General features: G+C 31.4%; 1 protein-coding gene across 1 annotated transcript; it reads left to right on the top strand.

Moving 5' to 3' along the window:
- Positions 1–14,697: 14,697 nt before the first annotated feature.
- Positions 14,698–22,588, top strand: LOC114726163 (MADS-box transcription factor 6-like). Its single transcript, XM_028912729.1, has 8 exons — positions 14,698–14,939; positions 19,167–19,245; positions 19,375–19,436; positions 19,542–19,641; positions 21,515–21,556; positions 21,817–21,858; positions 21,997–22,082; positions 22,480–22,588. The coding sequence occupies exons 1-8, from the start codon at positions 14,758–14,760 to the stop codon at positions 22,586–22,588; spliced, it is 702 nt and encodes a 233-aa protein (XP_028768562.1). The 5' UTR covers positions 14,698–14,757.
- The last annotated feature ends 1,182 nt before the right edge of the window (positions 22,589–23,770 follow it).

The raw sequence follows: 23,770 nt of genomic DNA, 5'->3' as shown, positions 1-23,770 counted from the left end.
GAGCTACCAGCAATGATAATATCATCCACATAAGCAAGCACATAGATGACTGCTGAAGAAGACCTCAGGATAAACAAAGAGGGATCACAACGACTTGGCACAAAACCAAACTTTTGTAGAACAGTAGTTAATCTGTGAAACCAAGCACGAGGTGCCTGTTTGAGACCATAGAGAGCTTTGTGTAACTTGCAAACTAGATGAGGATTGTTATTATCCTCAAAGCCAGGAGGCTGCTTCATGTAAACATCTTCTTCTAACACACCATTTAAGAATGCATTATTCACATCAATTTGTGAAATAGACCAGTCATTAAACAAAGCAATAGTAAGAACTGTTCGAATAGTTGCAGGTTTGACAACAGGGGAAAATGTTTCATTATAATCAAAACCATAGGTTTGATGAAACCCTTTAGCAACTAGACGAGCTTTATATTTGTCAAGAGTACCATCTTGTTTTTCCTTCTTCCTCCAGACCCATTTGCAACCAATAACAGGATGATTAGATGGTGGTGGAACAAGGGACCAGGTTTTGTTGTTTAGTAAGGCTTGATATTCAGATTTCATGGCATCATACCAATTAGAATCTTTGAGAGCAGATTTCACAGAAGTAGGTATAGGAGATATAGAGGAGGTGGTGAAGAGTTTGGGTTTGAGGATACCAGATTTTGACCTTGTTTGCATTGGATGACAGGATACTACAGGCTGTGCCATTGAAGTAGATAAAGGAGACAAGGTAGATGGAACAAGGTGTGCCTCATTAGCAGAATTAGAGGTGTTAGGAATTGAAGAAGAGGAGGAAGTAGAAGGAGAAGATGATGAAGAAACAGCTGGAAGAATATGTGAGTATGATGGAGAAAAGGAGTGAGGTGTAGAGGTAACAGTATGAGACAAAGAAGTAACAGGTACAAGAGGAATATGAGATGGAGTGATAGACCCATAGTGAGAAACAAGAGCAGAAGAAGTAGGAGAAGGCTTTGCATGATAAGGAAAGGATTGTTCATGAAATTTAACATCTCTAGAGATATAAATTCGCCCAGAAGGAGCCAAACATTTGTACCCTTTATAATGAGAACAATAACCAAGGAAAGTACACTCAACAGATCGAAAAGACAATTTATGAGAATTGTAAGGACGTAATAATGGATAGCAAGTACAGCCAAACACTTTTAAGTGAGTGTAATCAGGTGTAGTGTGGAAAAGTTTAGTAAAAGGAATTTCAAAATTAATAGCTGAAGAAGGAACTCGATTAATGAGATAGGTGGCAGTTAAAAAGGCATCAGACCAAAAGGTAAGAGGTAAGTTAGCATGAGCTAGTAAGGTTAGACCAGTATCAACAATATGTCTATGTCTTCGTTCAACAGTACCCATTTGAGTATGAGTATAAGGACAGGACAAACGATGGACAATACCATTTTGAAGTAAAAAAGGATCAAAGGCTTTAAACTCACCACCTCCATCAGTTTGCAGAGACTTGATTTTGTAGTCAAGTTGATTTTCAATCATAGTTTTAAATTGAATAAAGGCAGATAGAGCAGCAGCTTTATTTTTAAGAGGGTATAGCCAAATGAATTTAGAAAAGGCATCAACAAAGGCAATGTAGTAAGTGAAACCAAAGGAAGAAACACAGGGAGATGGGCCCCATAAATCAGCAAAAATTAGCTCAAGAGGCTTAGTATATACAGATTTAGAAGGGGGAGAGGGATTGCGATGAAGTTTACCAAGACAACAAGAAGAACAGAAAAATTGAGAAACATCTTTATTAGAATCAACTTTTCCAAGCTTACAATCTTTGATAAGTCTGTTAACAATTGAAAAGGAAGCATGTCCTAAACGAAAGTGCCATAAGGCAACCAAATCAGAAGGAGGTGAAGAGGTGACATCAATAGTGCGTTCAAGTGTTTGTGATTGTGGTACAGTGGTGGCTGAACTGTGCTGTCCATTACACGTATTACAAGGAACAGAAGTGGAACAAGTAGCAGAAACAGTAAACAGACGAGCTTGATCAGAAGATACTTGCGGAGAAGAATTGCGAAGATTGTCCAAATGCAAAGGAGGAAGGGAGTCAAAATAATAGAGACCATCACTTCTGCGATGTCCCTGAAGCAGGATTTGATGAGTTCCCTGAGATTTAATGTAACACCAGTATGGGTGAAATTCAAAATAGACATTATTGTCAATAGCTATTCGGGAAACACTCATTAAGTTATTAGCCAGAGAAGGAACATGCAACACATTATTAAGACGAAGAAGGAAATTGTGAGGAGATGAAAGAACAGTAGAACCTCTATTAAGAATTTGCGCACCTGATCCATTACCCATATAAACTTGATTTGAAGAGTTGTTCATTGGTACAGCCTGAGTCAAATTGTGTTGATAGGGTGTGACATGATGAGAAGCACCAGTGTCAGGTATCCAAGAGTAATCACAGTAAAATTCAGGTGTAGGAGAGGGAGAATGATAAGGAGTATGGTACAGAGAAGGAGCTGTGGTAAGATTGACAGAGGGATAAGAGGGATGGGCAGATGAATAAGGAGGTTGAGAGGTGGTGGGATAGGGAGAATTATGGTTTGGACGATTGTAGGTGTTAGGATACAGATGAGAGGGTGGAGGTTGCATAGGGTGATCATATCTATAGTAACAATTAGCATCAGTATGACCAGATCTGCAACAATAATAGCAATACAAACCAGATCTTCGTCCTCTTCCTCTGAATCGACCTCCACCAACTCGGCCTCTAAAGAGTGAGCCTCGATTAGGCGCAGCACTCAACTGATGTGGATATGTAGGAGTGGTCTGTGGAGTTTGCATCGATCTAGCAGTATGATTCACTGTTGGAGCAACTGAATGGCCTGTACTATCATCAGAAGGCTTTGCAGTAGTAAGATTGACAGTAACGTTATCTATGCCAATAGCCTTCAGAGCTTTTTCCAGACGAATCTCCTGAGCCAAGAGTAGTGACTCAATTTCTTCGATAGTGAACTTGTGTTTCTGAGCAGTAATAATCATTACTACAACATCATAATCTTCTGGAAGTCCTTCCAGTATCACATCCACATGTTCTTGAGTAGTTATTGACTCACCGATTGAAATTAGAGCATCAATTAGAGCCTTGATACGAAGAAGATATTCAGAAACAGAATTTGAACCTTTCTTGGTATTTCGCAGTTCAGTTTTGTACTGCTGGATCTTTGCTCTTGTGTGAGCTTCAAAGAAATCTACGATTCTTTTCCAAAGAAGATGCGAGTTTTCACATCCAACTAACCGTGTTTGCATTCCATCTGATACAGAGGACAGAAGCCAAGAGAGTAGAAGTTGATCTTGTTTCTGCCACAAAATGTACAATTGAGAGATTTTCCCATTCGAATCAAGTTTTGAAGGTTTATTTTCACCAGTAAGAAAATGTTCAAGACCATGACCCCGAACAACGGCGAGAACTTGCTGCTTCCACGGAAGAAAATTCTTCTCACCAAGTTTGGCTGAAATCGCGTGATTGAAGCCAATAACACTTGAGTTTTGGGAAGAATCAGTGGATTTGAGATTGAGATCTAATATTCGAGGATTACTCAGTGAAGTGATTTCCTCCATGGCTCTGATACCATGTGAAGGTTTAGAGTAATAGGACAAATGAAATAAAGAAGGAGAGAGGAAAGAGAAAAGTGAGATCTGAATGATACATTGTATTAACCACAAAGCACCATAATACATGTGAGATATTTATAACTAGTGAATACACTTTGGTAAATCCGTCCCTCTTGACAATTTGACTAAACTAACTAACTTGGTGGATTACAGCTGTCATGAGTAATTACACTAATATGCTACTCTACTTATATATTTTGTTTAGCTTGAAAGAAATCACTCAAAATTATCCATGAGTCTAATTCTCCCCCATCCCCTCTTTTTTTCCCTTGAACATTTCATTTTTAACTGACCATTTGTTATATATTTGCATATAGCAGTATAACTACCAGAAATAACATTTATGAGTAAGGAGTAAACTTCATCAACAACAGAGATTATATTAATGATCGGAGGGAGCTTTTTTTTTTTTTAATTCCTTTTTCATACCCAAAAGATAGCCTAACTATAGAGGAAAAAGCTTCTTTTTTTTTTTTTTGGCTGGAGAAATCTTTCCTTTAGAAGAGACAGAAGCAGAGTGGGAAAAGATGAAGAATGAGAAAAATGTACGTTTTAACTAGCTAGTACGTGCCTTTCATTATATGGGAGTTGTGGAAACTAAGAGCTGTCAAATGTCACAAAATCATATGTGTTGCTTTTGTTTCTTAAAACAATTAAAATGTAGTCCGCTGTGAGTTGTTCAGTAATTTAATTCATATTATAAATAAAAAGAACTTTATGAATATTTACGAATATACCGTTAGAGTAAACAAGTCACGCGTTATGATTAAAAAAAAAAAGTATAAAGGATTAAGAAATAATATAATAGAAGTTTTTTTTGCTAAATATAAATATATTTTTTATTGAAAACATATCTCCTAATGAAAATTCAAATTTTAATTCACCCTATTATGATGCACTAGTCTTTTTCACAAGAAAAAATAAGAAAATTAATTATGACGGGGTACAATGAAACTATTTCGGGGTCCAATTTTGTAAGAAGTCCAATTCTTGGTTAGCGTAGGTTGGGCTTGGTCTGGGACACGGACCGGATGTGATTTTCCTGGTGAACATTTTATTTTTCTCTTTTCACAAGCCCAACATTTCTTGCAGTCAAAAAACAAAAACCTAGAGACGCAGTTTTATTTTTCTTTGGTTTTATTTCTCCCGTGTCATCACTTTTGACAATACCTTAGATAAAACCATTGACTCCAATTATTTTTTTTAGAAGTCATAAGCTATTCTCCACCCACTAATTCTCTCAAAACATAGAGATTATCAAAGTGAATTTTGCCTCTCCTAGCAAACCTTTTTTTTTCACACACGACCTGGTTTGAATTCAAGACACCATATTTAAAGGGCCTGGCTATGAACCATTGACTCAATTTTATAATTAAATGAAAAACAAGAAAAATATGGACTTCCCATTTTTGTGGGTTTTCTTTTTCGGTGAACAATTGTGGGTTTTATTTAAAGCAAGAAATTAAGAACAGAATGAGAATAAAAGCTGGGTAATCTCTTGAAAATCCGGCGTTCTCTTTGGAATAATTGACCGAATTTATTGTAGGATTTATATGTCAAGATACCCAAACATACGAATTTTCCAATAAATATCTTATCGTATGATACAATTGTATTATTTACGAATTTTCGAATAAATATGTTATCGAATAAATCAGTGAGTCATTTATTCTGATAGTCAGAACATCTCAGAATGTATTGATTATACGGATACTGATATGTTTAAAGTAACACTAATAATTATCTTATTTATGAAAAAGTGCATGATGAGGTGTATAGCGTTTTTATTTCTAACGAAAAATTAAGCCATTAATGTACGTATCGTAATTTTACAAGAACTTCAAGATATTATCAATTTGCTTAACTCTGAGTTCTTGTTTATGTCTAGCCTGAGATCTCTACAATAGCTTTTGGAAGGTACAAATTGGACCACACAAAAAAATTTGAATTTTAAAATACAAATTAATGAAATTTAGACCGCTTAACACGTCTTAGTTATAAAACAAAAATAAAAGTCACTTTTCTGGTCAAAACACCAGTTGGTTCAGCGGTTACTGGTTAGACTTACGATCATGATGTTTGAGCTGATTATAAATATTTTAACATATTTCAAATAATATATACTTAACATATAAAGAAATAATAATCCATAACAATAAAATTTAACATTTAAATTAAAAAATATGTATTATAAAAAAGAAATTTCTATTAGTACCCCATTATTTTCTTTTTGATTTTTCACAATTTAAATACGCGCTTACATACAAACATGTTAAAATTAGACTCAAGCTTAGGAAGTGTGGTGGACAACACTGCCATTGAGACAACTTGCTTCCAATCCATCCAATCATTTTCGTCCAAAACATATCATCACTAGATTTTGGAGTAAACTCTTAGAACCTAATTTATCTAGACTTTTTTTTACGCCAAAAAAAAAATGCTCTCATCATCAGGCCAAATTTTGGAATGGCTGGACAATTAGTACTCTCCCAATCCTTAATATATGATCTAATTATTGAGTTAATTTTAATCCTAAATATAAGACCTATTTATCATATTTATAAATTTTTCATAAATTACTCTTATGGAGTCTTCCTCAACCATAATCAAGTAGAAGATAGAGAGGGTATTAAGAAAGATAATTATGGTGTTTTAGAAAAAACATGTCATATTTTTTATAATTAATTAACTTACCTAACTTCTTTAATTTAATCAAATTAGTGAAATATGTCTTGTATTAAAGATCAGAGAAGTACTTTGTAATGTGTAAGCAGAACACTGAAGCAATTTTAGCTAGACGAATTGAATTCTCAAACCATTGCTTTTAACTCACTCGGCGAATGTAATTATTATGTAAAAAGTAAACCTTGGAAATCTCTAAAAAAGATGCGTGGAGAATGGATTTTCGATTTAAAATGTTTTTTATGTGAAGCAAAAAATATCATCCTTATGATACCTTATCTTACCCTTGCACCCACAACATCCTAAAATGCGTCGAAAAGTTTTCCTAACAAGAACAATCATTTACACAAACAAAATGTGTACTCTTTAGTTACAACAAACACATGTAGACTCGTACTTCTTATGCATATTATTACCTCTAATCCTAATTATAAAACCTCGTTTGTAGATTATAAATGAGATCTTATAATTAATACCAGACGTAATTTTTTTTTTGATCAGTTCTCATGAATATATATTATTCACGCATTAGGACAACTTATATATATCGTACATACAATGTATCAAAATTAAATCAATCATCATCATAATTGTTTTGATAGATAGAAAACCTTACTGATTATATATATATATATATAGTGATATGTTTAAAATGCTACTAATAGTTATACTGCGAGTTAATATTATTTTTAGTTCTTGAAATTTGACTTTATTTTGATTTTGGTTTCTAAAATTTGATTTTATTTTGGTTCGACTAAAGGTAAAGGATCAAAATCAAAATTAAATTAAATTTTAGGGACTAAAATGATATTTTCCATTATGTTAGATTATATATAAAATAGTTACAAATTAATGACCAATTACAGCATTTTATTTCTATCAAAAATTATTAACCTTTAATATGCATTAATTGCAAATAATGTACTTAATTAATTTTCTCAAAAATTTTATATTAGTTATCTAGCTTATATATTTACGACTGGAGGCTAATATATTATTCAAGCCAAGAAAATTAATCAAACTTAAACCTCAATCAAATAAATGTAAACATTGTAAATCTCTCAAAAATGTGGAGAAAAACCATCGTCAGCTTAAATCCCTCTGTAAATATATAACCCTAAGGTCCATGACAACCTAGAAATGTTTGGAAAAGTTTTCCTAATAAGAGCAAACATTTACACAAATAATATGTACTCTCTGGCTGGAACTAACACATGGAGACACATCATGTGTACCTCCTGTGAATAATATCATTAATTCACGCGTGACCACTTTTTCACATCATATAAATACGACGCCAAACATTGTCTTTGACTATAAATGATCAAAAGCTCACTTCTTAGTTTAAATAATCTTATCTTTTAAAATTAATAAGTGGTTGGTTAATCAGTGATCTGTCTACCTATACATGAATATGAACGATAATTGAATAGTTACGTACGAGGTTCAGCTTAGTGTATATATAGAGTTATCTCCATATCAAAGGATTTGGGTTTGAATTTCTTACTTAGGCTGTGTTTGGGTGACACCCCAAATCATGATTTGGAGAATAAGTCACCCAAACACCCACCCAAAAACCAAAACCATGGTTTTGGAAAAAGCAAAAATTTTTTGCTTTTGGAGAAAAAAGGGAGAGTGTGAGAGCCTATAGGATATGTATCTTATTATTTTTTTTATAAACATATTTTTTTATAAACATATTTAATCTTATATTTTATAAATATATATACATATTAATTATTTATTAATTATATTATCTTATGTATTATTAATTATGTTAATAAAAAATATATTATTAACAATTTTATTCTTTCAAATTAAAATATATTATAAAATATATTTTTTCTGTAATTATCATATTAACTTATGTCTTTTTTTTTTAGTAATTTATATATATAAAAAGTGCTTCTGATAACAACTATCCAAACACTCTCATTTCTCAAAATCACTTTTTCATAAAATCTATTCTTTCTAGAATCTATTCACCAGAATTACTTTTCCAAACCACGGTTTGGTTTCATCCAAACACACCCTTACTCTAAATCAGAAAAATCGTAAAGAATCTTGAGTCTTTTATAAAACTATATTTTGTATACTTAGGCATTTGATTATTTTTTGTTTTTATATTGGTTCTATTGTAATCTAGTCGTAATTGGACAGTTTATAATCAACAAATTAACATAATATATGCTAAAAGATTATGTAATAAATAAAAAAATTGGTCATAATAAAATTCGCACTTCAGTGTTTAAATTGAAACAAGTGATGGCAATTTGAATTTAAAACTGGGAATTTAAAATAAACAACTGATAATGCAAATCATTATTCGTTAATATTTATGTCAAAAATGCCACCAAATTCGATTCAAATCCTAGAATATCTGCTAAGTTTATAGTTTAACATCATGTTTGAAAAAAAAAAAAAACACTATGTTGGGCTCAACGGATCAGCGGAAGGGAAGGAAAAGATTGAAATAGAACAAATAATCGGCGGATAAGAAATGGTCTCTTTTTGCTTGGTTTGATCAGAAGGGACAGGAGGATAAATTTTAGAGGCAATATGGGAAATATAAGTTTAATATCATTATAAAGATAATAATATTAAAAAAAATTAATTGGGTTCCTTTCCATTAAGAATTAGGGGAAGGTATCATCAACTTACCTCTTTTCCTAACAATTCTGAGCCAAACAAGAAAAAGGGGGCACTCTTCTCCCCTCCTTTAAAAGTTTATATGAGCCAAAACCCCCGGGGAGGGACCTCTTTCCCTACTCTCTCCCTTTCCTTCAAAAACATCGTACCAATATTCATATATTCATGATTTTAATTAAAATGCTTAATATAAGTTATTCATGATCAAGTACAGAAGTAATACTCATACCAGCTAATAAATATTGAGCATGAGAACTTGAATAAAAACCGATGTCGTTTTATATATACCAATGACTTAAAAAAAGGGGGGAGGGGACAAAACACGTGCCTAGTTCTTACTGGTTTTGTTTTTCAATTACAGGAAAAATAAATTATATGGAGATTTTGAACATATATTCAGTTATTGGTTGAACATTCTTGATCAGGTCGGCCATTACCTTAATCCAATTTTGATAACATAAATGATAGACATGCAAGCTAGTGTATGTCTCAAAAGAAGGGTTGAGAATCATGCTCTCATGGGAAAAACTAGTTCATTTTTATCCCCATTTTATGGACATCTCGTTTTCAAGTGGTTATTTCAAAATTTAATGACATTTTAATTTATAACTATGTATATAACAATTATTAAAGCAAGAAAGAAAGAAAGAAAGTCCGAGGTGGAGAGCTCTTTCAAAGGTCACATTATAGTTACCCAAATTTCACGACATTGACAAAATAATCAATTCATGAATTATTAAGGTTAGTAAAAGAAGAAACAATCATCGAGAAAGAGATAAAAGAGATCAGATGAGAAAAGCATGCTCAGTGTGTGGATGGCAGAAGAAGATGATTCATTACACTTCAGAGAATCATTAAGGTTGGCACAGCTCACAAGAATGTGACACATGTATACCTTACAAGGTCGTGGATTTATATTCTCTGAGCGACTATACTGATTTTATTTATAAGTTACTTTCAATATATTTTACATAGACTAATAATAATTTTAAAATTTATTAACTCTTATTTAAAATTTGATAATTTTTTAACCTCATCTCTATTTAATATATAGTATACATAATGAAAACAAAGTTAACATAATAATAAATAAAAAGTAAAATTGTGCATTTATATAAAAATTTTCTCTCTTTGTCTTATAAATAGGATAAAAAATTTTCTTCTCTCTTTGTGTTATAAATAAGACCAAAGGAGTAATTTATAAGCAATGTTTAAGAACATTCAGATTATAAAACATGTCTAAATGACACCCCTGATATGAAAACCCAATCAATTTAGTGAGTTAAACCAGTGCGTCAGTTTGTCGGCTGGTTCAGTTAAGAGTTTTAAATCAGTTAATTAGGCTGAGCTTTGTTTCTTTTTTTTATTATTGATTTTAAAATGACAACATTTTGAGTTTAAAGAAAAATAGCAATTCATTGTATTTTTATTTTATTAACTATTTTTAATTAAATTATGCACGGTTTATATATGAATATTCTTTTCATTCAAACATTAATTTTTTTCAGGGCACTATATATGAATATTTTTATATATTTTAATTAAATTATGTTATCCTAAATTGATTTCGGTTAGAACAACATATCCTTAAACAATTATCTCAAGTCTCAACTGGTTTACTAGCCAATTTATTTAAGTGTAAGACTGTAAATTCAAAACTTTTATGAAAAATATAATGTGTGCATGAATTATTAAAAACATTCAAGAGCCAACTTATAAATACTTTCTTTAAATTCAAATGAGAAAATCCTTAACACACAAATTTAAATTCTATTATTAACATGAGAATTTTGTAGGTAAACAACATATAAATATTTTTACAATTCTTTTATGGAGTGCTCTTCTTAATTTAGATAATTTAGATCTATTTTATTTTATTTTTAATGGATATAAAATTCAAAATAAAGCTAATTTTAATTTTTTTTATAAGAAAGTAATTTTAATAATAACCCAGGTTTGGCCTTTTAGTTATGGAATCTAAAACTTTTTTAGAAAAAGAAAAAGCAGATGAAAAAACAGAAAAATTATGAGGGAGGGGGTGAAAAATTCTAGAGGGGACCGTCAAACGTGGGGGTTGGGAAAGCACTCGCTTTTGTTGAGCTTCATGTAAGCAAAAGATAAACGACAAGGACAGGGGAAAAACCCTATGGCCTATTGTTGGGCCCTCTTCGGCTGCAACGCAATTCATGTGAGCTCGAAACGTGTCGAGGTTCAGTTGGCCCCACGCCAAGTACACAGCATCTCGACCAGCAAGGTCAGCATATGGCCTCCAAAGCATCGAAGAAACCCACTGAGAAGCTGAAACCTGGCAAGGCTCCATGGGAGTGGACCCACCTGATAATAGGGTGAGATGAGATCTGACCTCCAAAGGGGAGAGAAAAGGACATGAAAGTGGCTTTTTCATAGGAACTAAGAAGTGACTGCGAAAGGGAATCTGTAGACCAAAACGAATGGACAGTACCAAGTCTGAGTCCAAACAAGAAGTGAAATGACAATATCAATGTATTTTGGAGGAAGACGACCGAGGGGAGGATGGCCGTCATTATTATTATCATGACTGTAATGAAATATTGAAGCGAAGCTCTCTGCTTCAGAAAATTCTGTCTTATGGCCAAGTGGACACGATGCCTCTTGGAATATTTTTTTAATTTTATTTATAAGTTATTTTCATCATGTTTTACACAAATTAAAAAAAATCTTAAATTTCATTAACTCTCATTTAAGATTCAATAACTTTTCAACTTTATCCCCATTTAATATATGTTATACCTTATGTAAACAAAATCAATATAATAATAAATGAAGAATAAAATTGTATATCCATACAAAACATTTCTTTTAGTACCCTATAAGTAGGATAAAAAAAATATTTTCTCACTCTGCCTTATAAATAGAACCAAAAGAGTATATGCTTAATGCTATATGTATCATTCTCTTTTGGCAATTGGCATCAACATCCTTTTGTTTTATCATCACGTTACATGGTTTCTCATCAATTACATAAGGTCCTAATAATTGACATACCAACATGTTAAAAAAACAAGAGGATTGAGCTGCAAATCTATTATAAAAATTTTAATTATTTAGGCGTGTTGAGACTTGAAAATATAAAATCGTAGCAATCTTGTCTTATGTTATTACAAATTTAACGTTGACTATTAAAAAAGTGACATTGATCATTGATATTTTTAATGACAGGGGACAACATTGCTATGACTTTAAACCTTTAGAGCAAGTTTGTAACCCAAAAAAACTCATGGTTGCTCAGCACTACTAAACTATAACTTTCAAAACAAATTTACACTTTAACCATATATAAATTATAATTTATAAAATAAACATATGGAATTTTATAAGCTGAGCATCACTTTATCGTCTCCCTCAAATATCATAAATTGCGGCCAGAACCTTGTATAAGTTACAACACCTCACAGTCCTTACAATAAAAAATGGTATAAGATCAAATCGCCCCGAGTGGTTTAGGAGACAAAAGAGTGTGTGTATGTGTGTTGGTCCCATCCCTACATGAGAGAATTAGGATAGGATTAAAAAAATAAAAATTTGGATTAATTATTCAACCGATTACGATATTAGTTCATAATTTAATGATCAGATTACGATGGAATTGTCAAAAGATAATCAGTAATGTGTTTTTAATATTTTGTGATCTTCTAATTCTATCATATGAATACATATATATATATCTATATAAATTTATAAACATTTTCTCAAATCTATCATATTCGATTGTTTTAAAAATTTAGTTAGAGCAGTTTAATTATCAAAATGATCAAAAAAATTTTTTTATTATTTTAATATACAAACATGAAAAAATTTCTCAAATTTTTTTTTTTGCTAAAAAATAAGTGGCTTTAATTTGTGAGGAAAAAACTCAAACAGCGAAGTCTAAATTATGTATAATCCTCTAAACTATATAACTTTCCTGGTATTTAAAACTTTGCAATGGACTCCCTAAATATTTTAATGTTTGCAAATAAACCCTTGAAGTTAATTGTTAAAACTTAGGGGATTATCTACACATAGTTTAAAGTTTGAAAAGGTCATTTGCGGGGAAAATTAAAAAAGAATTCAATAGATTTTTTTGGTTAAGGACGCATAGAATTTAAGTCAAGTTCCTTAGAATTATTATATCCTTTATTCAAATCAGATTCTGTCATTTGTATTTTTCTCATTCAACATTTAACCCAAATGCTGATTAAAAAAAATAAGACACAAATATGTTGAAACAATAGATATAGCGATTCCAATAAATTTGACTCATGTTTTGTTCTTTATTTGTTAATAATATATGAATTAGTGTGTAAATTTGCTCTGAAAGTTTTTATTCAGAAGCGTTGGGCACCTAAAAGTTTTTCTGAGTGCAAACTTACCCCAAAAATTTAAAGTCATGACAATTTTCCCTCCTACCATTAAAAATATTAATGATCAATGTCACTATTTTAATGGTCAACATTAATTTTTTAACAATAAAGGGTAATATTGCTATGATTTTAAACTTTTAGGCCAAATTTGCATTAAAAAAATGGTGCCCAATGCTCCTGAGTGAAAGCTTCAAGGACAAATTTGCATATTAACACTTAATATATCATGTTTGGTTGGTAAAATAACATTATATTTAACCAAAAGCGTTGTAAACATAAAATTAGAAGCTGAGAATTTTTTTTTCTAGCTTTTAAGATTAAGAAAGTTATTTACTCATTTTGTCTTATTTATAAGTTATTTTTAACATATTTTATTAAAATTAAGAAAAATCTTAAACCTCATTAAGTATTCCTTAAAATTGAATAACTTTTCAACTTTATCCTCATTTAATATATATATTTTCTTCAAGAAAAAAAATTTACATAATAACAAACAAATGATAAAATAATACAATACATTTATATTAAAAATGTAATTATATAACCTACAAAGGGGATGATATATAGGAGTACACAATTCAAATTTCATAACCTTTTTTATCCACTAAATATTAAGTATGCCAAAAAAACCAGAGAGAGAGAGATATATACACACACACATGCATTTATTTTTAAGAATTTATTTTGAAGACAACGACATCCAAGAACCTGCAGCAAGAATTAATTTCGAACAAGGACATGCAGCGCAGCGTACCGCAAGCTATTAAGATTGAAATAATACATGTTGATTTCATTTTTCATTTCACAATAAAACAAGTTTGAAAATATACTCAATTCAACTTGGGGGCCCCATTCATTATCTTGAGAAAATATATGTACTTGAAATTGCCGACGCAAAAACCTTAACCGCTACTGTGAAGTGTGAGGTCCTTAATTCTCTTAACAATCTTATGTATCTCAATGAGGAAAGCTTTCCTCTCTCTGCCTTCCAAAGTTGACGGATTCAAGAAATGAATCATTGAGGAAAACAGAAACTCCAAGGTTACCAATAATTTTCTGTCACCCATTCATTCATCAACCCCGTGGTTCAGTTTTCGCTCCCTTTCTCATTATTTTTCCCGAGCTTTCCCGTTTACGAGGCCGGTAATTAACTGTAGGCAGTAGAGCACAGGCCACAGCCACACAGGTAAATAAACCTAAGTCGGGTATTTTACGGAGATTCCTTAAGGATGTTACTTCAGTGAAAGAGACTCGGTAATCGAGGAATCTTGGTGATGCATGCTGTCTCTTTTTGTGCTCTCTTTCTTCTTTTTTATCTCTTCGTGTAGGTGAAGATAAATAGGGGGGGAGAGAGAGAGATCTTGCAGATCATAGTGCAGTAGAGAGAGAGGGGGGAGAGAGAGAAGATGGGAAGAGGAAGAGTGGTTCTGGAGAGAATAGAGAACAAGATCAACAGGCAAGTAACATTCTCGAAGAGAAGGAATGGATTGCTGAAGAAAGCGTACGAGCTTTCCGTGTTGTGCGATGCTGAGGTCGCTCTTGTTATCTTTTCCAGCCGGGGGAAGCTTTTCCAGTACAGCAGTTCTGAGTAATGTCAATTCCTTTCCCTCTCTCTCTCCCCGATCTCTCTCTGGTTTCTTTTTCTGATATTATCTATGGATTTCAATTCAACTCCTTTTGTTTCCCTCGTTAATTTCCTTTTCATCCACCAAAGGCATCATGATTATGAATGTGCTTGCTTGGTTTCTGCGGTCAGCTTTTGTGGCTATATTATGGATTTGAGTCAGACAGCGAGTAGTGGGTACTGGGTGTGAGTTCTCCTTTTTAAGTTCTGTTCACTTAGTTTACTCCTGTTCACAGATCTTTTGCATGTAATTTTCCCTGTTTTGTTATGTGAATTTGTGTTGCCTCCTTCTGTTTTTGTTTGTTTCTTCTGGTGGGCGATCTTCTTCACATATTATCTTGAAATTAAATCACCCTTTTGTGTGGATATATTTATACTACTCCTAATCCTAATTATAGGAACTCGTTTGTAGTCTATAAACGAGATCTTATAATTAGAACTGCAAGTAATATATTCAGTTGGAGGATATTGTTCTGTATTACTGTGTGTGTTCTTTAATTTCGAGCTGTTTGATCAGGTCCTGCTAGTTTCGGCAGCTAATAAATCATATTTCGTTCTGAAACTTGAGAGGGCAATGGTTTTATTTACTTTTGATTAAATTACAAATACTTTTAATTTGTAACGTAATTTGTAGTCATCCTGTGTGTGATAATTTTAATTTCTAGGTCTTATAATGATTTATTCGATTACATATTAGTCATCGTGTGTTATTTCCTACTTCTTTTTGATTAAATTGCACGTAACTCTAATTTCTTTCAGTCAAATCTTTGGCGATACCTCTTCGTTTCCGTAATAAAATGTTTTAACTTTTAATATTGTGAAATTTTTTTACCATCAATCACTCCATTATTTCGTTATTATTACGCAGCATATAGAAGAACGTATTTGATATTAACATAGTTAAAAGTTTTATAAAGTCAGTTAGTGATAATTTAACTTTAGGAGTTGTCTCCACCACAATAAAGTAGGAGAACTTTTGTCAATTAGATATCATTCTACGTGTCAAATAACGAGCTAATAAATATCAAAGGTGTGATATATATGTAATTTGAAATTTGGAAGAGTTTATTGTCAAAAGTTAAAGGTCAAGTAAAGTGAAGTAGTCATTGAAACACATGACAACAGAATTCAGGGACTGTTCAATATAACTTATTCTTTTAATATATGATTTAGATTCCATGTTCATTTGATAATAGCTAGGGTTTTCTACTTCTTTGTATCGCTAGTTTTTGCCAGAATACCACTCTGGGGGCTCGTAGCCTCTTTTCTTCCCAACTAATTCCAACAATCTTCCAGAAATGAATTGAAGGTACATAGATAGTAATAATTAATGAGTGGTCAGGAATTGGTAATTTGTTTGAAAAGAATTAAGTTAACATGGAGGTTTGAGGGAATATTCCAACTAGATATTTTCTCTCTTCCTTTGGAAAATTTGATACACAACATATATTTATTTCTGCTTGTTTCTTTGATAATTATCTTTTGAAGAAATAGCATAGTTATATGAGTCGTTTTCACGTCCGGGAGAAGGGTGTTATTTGTTGGCTTGATATTTTTGTTGTGGCTATACCATTTTCATTATTTCTTTTTATAATTTTTGGGTGATTAACTTCCATGGCTATAGATACATGACAAATCTTTATTCTAGAGGTAAGAATCAGGGCCGGCCCTTTAGGGCTGGCGGGCTTAAAAAGGTCGGTCCTCCAGGGCTGAAATTTTAAAAATACCCCAATTTTCTAGACTTGACCTTTAAGCTAACGGGCTTAGGGCCGGCCTGCGGGTTTTTGGTCCATTTAAGAAAAAATGCTCTTTTTTATATTTCTCATATTTTTATTAAAAAAAGAAAACAGACCAATGAAATTGTTAATAAAAGACATAAATACGAATAAAATTAAGTTACAAATACAAAATATTATCATATATAAATATCTATCAACATCCAAGAACATCTAAAACAGTCATTAACAAGATAACAACATTCAAAAGTTTTATCTATAGTGCAATTGTGCAATAAATAATCATTATCATTAATCTTTTAAAACTCCATCATCACTATAATCAATTACTCTTCTTCATAAGTATGCTTTTCTTTTGTAACAAAAATATCAAGTTTTTTTAATAGGAGTTTTACTTTTAAATTTTGCAATCTAACTATTATTTTACTTTAATGTGAGAAACATTGTTGTTGAAACTCATGAATTTTTAATTCAAATTATAGAATCACACGTTATATAAGTATAAAAACACTTTATTATCAAATATATATAGTTTAAAAATATTAACAGATATAATATAAATCAAATCATTATTAAAGTCTAAATTAACCTATTTTTAAAAAAATTTAATTGGATAAATTATTATCTAAAACTAAATAAATCAAATTATTCTGTAAAATTTAATTTTAAAATAATAATAACTAAATATTTGAAATATTATTAATAATGTAAAAAATTAATAATATTAGAATTGCATTAAAAAATTTAAAAAAAAATATAAAAAGGCCTAAAGGGGTCGGCCCTCGGCCCTCTAAGGCCAATCCTTTTAAGCCCTCGGCCCTCCATAACCAGCCCTTCAGAGCCTATTTCTCATTTGAAGAAAAAAATTTTAAGCCTTGCCCTCGTAATTTCAGAGCCTAAACAGGCCGGCCCGACAGGATCGACCCGTTTTCCCGGCTCTACTTTATTATTTTGTAATATAATTTCTTTGCTTGTGCGTGGGAGATCGGTTTGCCTCTTCTGGTTTTTTTTTTTTTTTTTTTAAGAAGTTTTTCTGGTAGGCGGTCTAGTAATATATAATCCTTTTTTTTTTAATTACATTAGTAATATATAATCTGAAACACTGGAGCGGATATATATTTTTGGAGAGAAATATTATTCCGTTCTATTTGTTCTTACGAGAAGTTTCATCAGTTTTTATTAGTTTTGACAACTAATGATAAGTCGTATTGTTACCTTCTGAAACCATGGTGAAGGCAAGGGTATGATTGTTTGATTTTGATTAAGTTGCACCTAAGTCTAATGATTAATTTTCCCAGTCGTGTGTGTGATTTTTTTTTTTTTTGGGTTTTTGTTATAGTTTGACCATAAATTTTCTAAATTAAATATTGAAACTTGCGTACATTTTTTTTTATCATTAATAGAATGATGTATTTGTAGATGTGACGTAAGGTTTGAAAAGCTATTTATTAGTATTAGGTAGGGGTTGTCTCAACCAAAAGCTGTTTACTCTTCTGGTTCTATTTATAAGATAGAAAGAGATAATATTTTTTGATCCTATTTATAAGGTATTGAGAGAAATTTTTATATAAATGTACAATTTTACCCTTTATCTATTATTATATTAACTTGTTTACATGAGGTATAATATATATTAAATAAGAATAAAGTTGAAAATTTGTTAAATTTTAAATGAGAATTAATAAAGTTAAGAGTTTTTTTTTATTTGTGTGAAACATGTTGGAAGTGACTTACAAATATGATCAGAGGAACATTCCTCTCAACTAATTCCAACGGTTTTCCAGAAATGAACCAAACTACCAAAGGTACATAGATGATGATGATAAGTGAAGAAGTACTGTTTTGTTTGGAGAATTAATTTGGTTCATTAATGATTAGGGTTTATCAAGTGATGGATTCAGCAATACGTAGTGAGACTCTTATGTATTTTAAGTTTTAATTGCATAATTAAGGTTGTTGAGTAAAAATTTTCGTAATTTTAAAATGATATGAAATCACAAATTGTGGTTTTAAAACTACAGAGAATTTCGTTAAAGGATATCATGAATGTTACACAAAAATACCTCCTCACTGAATCTTCCTTCTACTATATCCAAATTCGCTGATTAAGATCGGGTTTTGAGGATTTCAAGATCGATCTGTTGGTTTTTTGTTAATCACTTCTCTATGTGAAGAAATTATATTTCTTTTTCGCCAGAGAAGATACAGAGAAGAATATTTTTGACTTATGTGTGACTTATGTGGAGGCACATTTCCATCCAGATATGGTTCTGTTTCATTTGTTTGTTGAAAAGAAAAATCTTTGTTGAACCACGATACTGTACATCCAACTTTTTTTTTTTTCAAAGGACAGCGATATTTATTGGAATATACTAATTATTATACTGCTTATTAATTATTTATATGAACTATAGTCTAAGAAGTAATATAATTAATGGTTGTTGATGCGATGCAGCCTAGACAGAACCATAGAGCGGTACCGTCAATGTTGTTACATCTCACAGGCTGACGACCTTGTTGAACATGAATCTCAGGTTAAAAATTTTTCCCCTTTCATGTCTTCATTTTTCTGATTTATTATGACAAAAACGTACGAGTTCAGAAGACAAATTATTAATTACTACAAAGCCATTATATTCATCAGCTTTAGTGTGAATTTGCAGAACTTGTACCAGGAGCTTTTGAGATTAAAAGTCAAACATGAAGCTCTTGAGAGGACACAAAGGTTGGGAATAAATATATGATGACATAAAACAAAGTGCTTATTTAATTAGATTAGAGCGATGGACGTCTTAACATATGATTTTTGTGTTTGGTCTATATGATGAAGGCATCTGCTTGGAGAAGATCTTGAGCCACTAAACATGAAAGAATTGCATAATCTTGAGAAACAACTCGACAAAACGCTAGCACAAGCGCGACAACGCAAGGTACTTCTTAAGCTCTTTACAACTACGTTGTTTTGTATAAAAGTATCCTAGAGGATTAGTGCATGGAAGAAGTACTAAAGTTCATCAACCTTAAGAATGAGCGTTTATGATTGGACAAGAAGCTATAGAACCCAATCTACGTAGTCCTACAAAGGTCATTGATTCCCTCTCTTTTAAGAGAGAATCATCCTTGAACCTTCAGGTTGCAGAGGTGACATTAATTGAAACCATGAGATTCGTTTTGATAGTTTTTTAAAGAGGTAGAGAGAATTTGACGAGAACACGCAATAACTTATTCAACGGTGCCTTATGGTTAACAATAAATCTGAAGATTTTGTTGTTAGTAGAACACAGTGATACCGTGTAATCTATGTAATTGAGCCTATCAAATAGGATAAGGCTGCTTGTTTGTTATTGCCCCCAAGAAAGCCTTGTAATATGGTTTTTTCCATTTTAAGGTTAAACTTGAATTAGTACAAAATGAATATTATATTTAGGATCGGAGGAGTATTATTTAAAAGTGTAAAGTCTCTTACCATTCAATCTAACTAACTATAGCTGGTAAGTGTAACAGAGTTTTGTTGGGGAATGAGACCACGTGGTGATGTTAATCTGGTTTTAAGTGAGTTTGGATATACATGTTCAAGAGATGTACAAATTCCAGAATTCAAGTGATGTGAGAAGCATGCTTCTCAAAAGACCACACCGTTTGGGGACTTACCTGAAAAATAGGTACCTAGAGGCTGTGTTTGTCCAAAAATCACAATTTGTTGCTTTCAAGCAAACATGGTATTGTGGTGTTCTTGATGCTAAACCGAACACATCCCTAGTTATAATATAGTTCTTAGAGACATTAGGTCTAATGAAAAAAGTTAGTTCCTCATAACATTGAGAACTAAAGTTCAAATTTATATTAAGAGAGGTACTCATATTTAGTACTAACAGTATCTCGAATATAAGTACTTACAATAAGAGGATATATGTGTTTATTAGGGGGGGAACAGCTATGAAATCATACTGCTGTACTCCTCTCTTACCATTGCTTCTTTGACTCTTGCTCTCTTGTTTAAATTTGATCCATTTTCCAACACACAAATTATTAACTATAAATTGGTTATGTTTGCTAGTATTTACTGATTAAGAAGTCACACACAAATGTTTAATAAAGCAAGACTAGTGTATCAGAGAATTGTAGACCAAAAAAAATTTGTTATATGCTAAAGCATAAATTTTACATTAACAGTTTTAAAGCAAATAATTGTTAGCTTATAAAGGATGTAATGAGCAGAAAAGAATAGCCAGAATCAATTAAAATGCAGGAAAAATCATATCTTGAACTTTACTGCAAAATTTAAGCTATTTCTTACAAACAAAATGCTTATGAACTCTCAATTTCTCCTTGTATATATTTGTTTGGCTCTTGCCTTGCTTGACTAGTTAACATTTCTAGAGGAATTTCTATGATAATTAGCTCCAAAAGTGAGTTGTAAACTTATAGTTTTAAGCTCATGGGATTTGATTTAATTAATTTTTAGTGTCATATATATCAGCTGTCCACTGCATTTCCATGCTTTCTGAATCAAAACCATCTTTGCATGTTAACAATTTTCCAAATCTGTCAAACAACGTATGCTATATTAAGACAGTTGAGAAAAATTAAACGTGCGTTCCATAGGGAACGTAGGTTATAATGTGGTTCCTCATATATAAACCCTCGATTATGCGATGAGATTGCAGATTCGTTCTCAAAACCATTACTGTTATTCTGGTTGAGTCATTTTAGTTCAGTTGTAACTAACTAGTTGAACTTAATTAATCTGATATTCATTACCTCGCATCCCAATAACATACATATCCTGCCGTTTGATTGCAGACCCAAAAGATGTTGGAACGAGTCGACGAGTTACGCAAAAAGGTAATGATTGATTCATCAGAACCTTTCTTTTGGGTGATCTGCATTTAAATAATATACCATATATTCCAACGGCTAATGCAAATATTGGATGAGTTGCTTTTATTTACAACAATATTTTGAGAATACGTGAGTTGAACTCGCCTAAGTTAATGATGAAAAGCTAGTTAATGCATGCATTTATCTATTTTTATCGTACACACACAGACCAATATATACTTTTTTGACAAGAATATAGCATTTATGTTGTTGATTTACGCCAGGGACACGAGCTAGAGGAGGTTAACAAAGAACTCAAGCACAAGGTATATGTATATTCCTCAATTCTTAAAAAAATAAAGCTATTAATGATTATTAGTGGACAGTGTTATCTTCATTTGGGTGAAATGAAAATTTGGTAATTTGCTTCTTAATTACATTTTTTTTAACTGCCAAAAATTCAGCTTCAGGAAATATATGAAAGTAGCCAAACCGTAGAAGATGTTGAACTCCATTCAGCTGGGACAAATCACAGCTCCTTACAAATATGGTACATACATTTTCACTTTTTCTCCTCCCCTCTCGGATAGTTCATTAAATGAATAAAAATACTATTAGTTCATGATTTTTTTAATTTGATTCAGATGGAATTATTATAGTCAAATTGGTAGCCATTAAATATATTTTAAATTTCATATGATATCAAAAAGTATGCTGATTGAATACATAATATAAATCTATAATTAATTGCATTGTTTTTACAAGTCATAACATCTAATTATAGCGATTCTTGTCCATGTAATCCATGGAAACCAATATTTAGTTTAAATGGAAAAATATTTAGTGTAACTTTATAATCTCAGTACAATACTAGTAGTCATATGCCTGATAAGCAAGTAGTTATAAATAATTATATATGTATGAATTAATATACTAATGTATTACAGGAATGGGCAGAAGGAAGATAGGTCAAAAGGGAAAGCGATTGACACGAGGACACAAGGTGGGCAGATCATTCATAATAATAACATCAACCACAATGGATGGCTGATTTGAAACTTGATATATAATCTCAAGTTTGGAGTTATATATATTGCTCCTAATTTAATATATATATATATATATATATATCTTCAACTATAAATATAAAATATGCTCCTTAATTTACAGGCATATATACGTGTGAGATGTCCATAAGTGACACATCACACTAGGGTCCTGTGATTATGAGATATGCATATATATAGATATATATATATATATAAAATAACATGGCTGCATATAATGCATACTACGTGGTATTTGACTATTTTGTGTAAATACAAGGGTGTGTGCTTAGTTATTATTAAGGCAGAAACAAAATCAAACATATAATTCTTGGAATAACAATGATTATTGGAGATCGATTTTATTCTATTCTGTGTTTCTTTTGTTAATTTATGGATGTCATAAATTTGTTGCATGTTTTAATTTATTTCCTTAAACATATTTTGCATGAGATTGAAGCACCAATACTATTCTTTAAGGAACAAGTAGATGTACAAATAATTTGGATTCCTTGTAACAAAGTATGAATATAAATGAATAAGTATGCTCGTCTACGCATGATCTCAAATTCGAGACTTTATGAATGCAAAAAAAACTTTAATAGGCCTGACTTAAAAAAAAACCACAAATATTCAGGGTAAAGAAGGCCCAAAGGAAATGAACTCCTTTTAAAAGCAATCATGTCCAGTTCTTTTTTCAATCATCTACGAAATTGTGAAGTTAATTACTAAAACACCAACCGACACCAATTTAAATAAAGAAAACACAATATCAGAAGTTGCATTATTATATGTATATAAATAATAGTGTCTAACAGTATCTTGAATAAACTTTTAATAAGAAAATAACTGTATTTAATAAAAAAAATAGTAGAGAGAATGAAAATGACCAATTTCAAAAAGGAGAATGTTATTAAAGCCCCCACAAGAAAAATAATGGTATTATTTTGCCAGCAAGAAAATAATCGTACTTTAAAACTGAGTATTACCGTATGATATGAGTTTGATGCTAAACAATATGACATGAGTTTGATGCTAATCCCTCCAAAACTTCAGGCAATAGCTTACGCCACAGAAAAAAAAAAACATTATACTGCTTCTTATCCTTAATATTACCTCCGGTCCTCAATATAAAAGTTAATTAAAGATTGAATTTGATAATAAATACAAGACTTCAATCCACTTTGTCTAT

The sequence above is a fragment of the Neltuma alba genome, unplaced genomic scaffold (genome assembly GCF_004799145.2).
Source record: "Neltuma alba isolate B1F8T4 unplaced genomic scaffold, ASM479914v2 tig00012343_pilon, whole genome shotgun sequence".
Lineage (NCBI taxonomy): Eukaryota > Viridiplantae > Streptophyta > Magnoliopsida > Fabales > Fabaceae > Neltuma > Neltuma alba.
The sequence above is the reverse complement of the archived record's forward strand: the minus strand, read 5'-3'. Positions and strand labels throughout refer to the sequence as shown.

Excerpts from the sequence above, each read along its gene's own strand:
- LOC114726163 (XM_028912729.1), top strand. The coding sequence starts at position 14,758 with ATGGGAAGAGGAAGAGTGGTTCTGGAGAGAATAGAGAACAAGATCAAC. Across the intron at positions 21,557-21,816 it reads TCGACGAGTTACGCAAAAAG|GGACACGAGCTAGAGGAGGT; the intron begins GTAATGATTGAT and ends GATTTACGCCAG. Across the intron at positions 21,859-21,996 it reads ACAAAGAACTCAAGCACAAG|CTTCAGGAAATATATGAAAG; the intron begins GTATATGTATAT and ends CCAAAAATTCAG.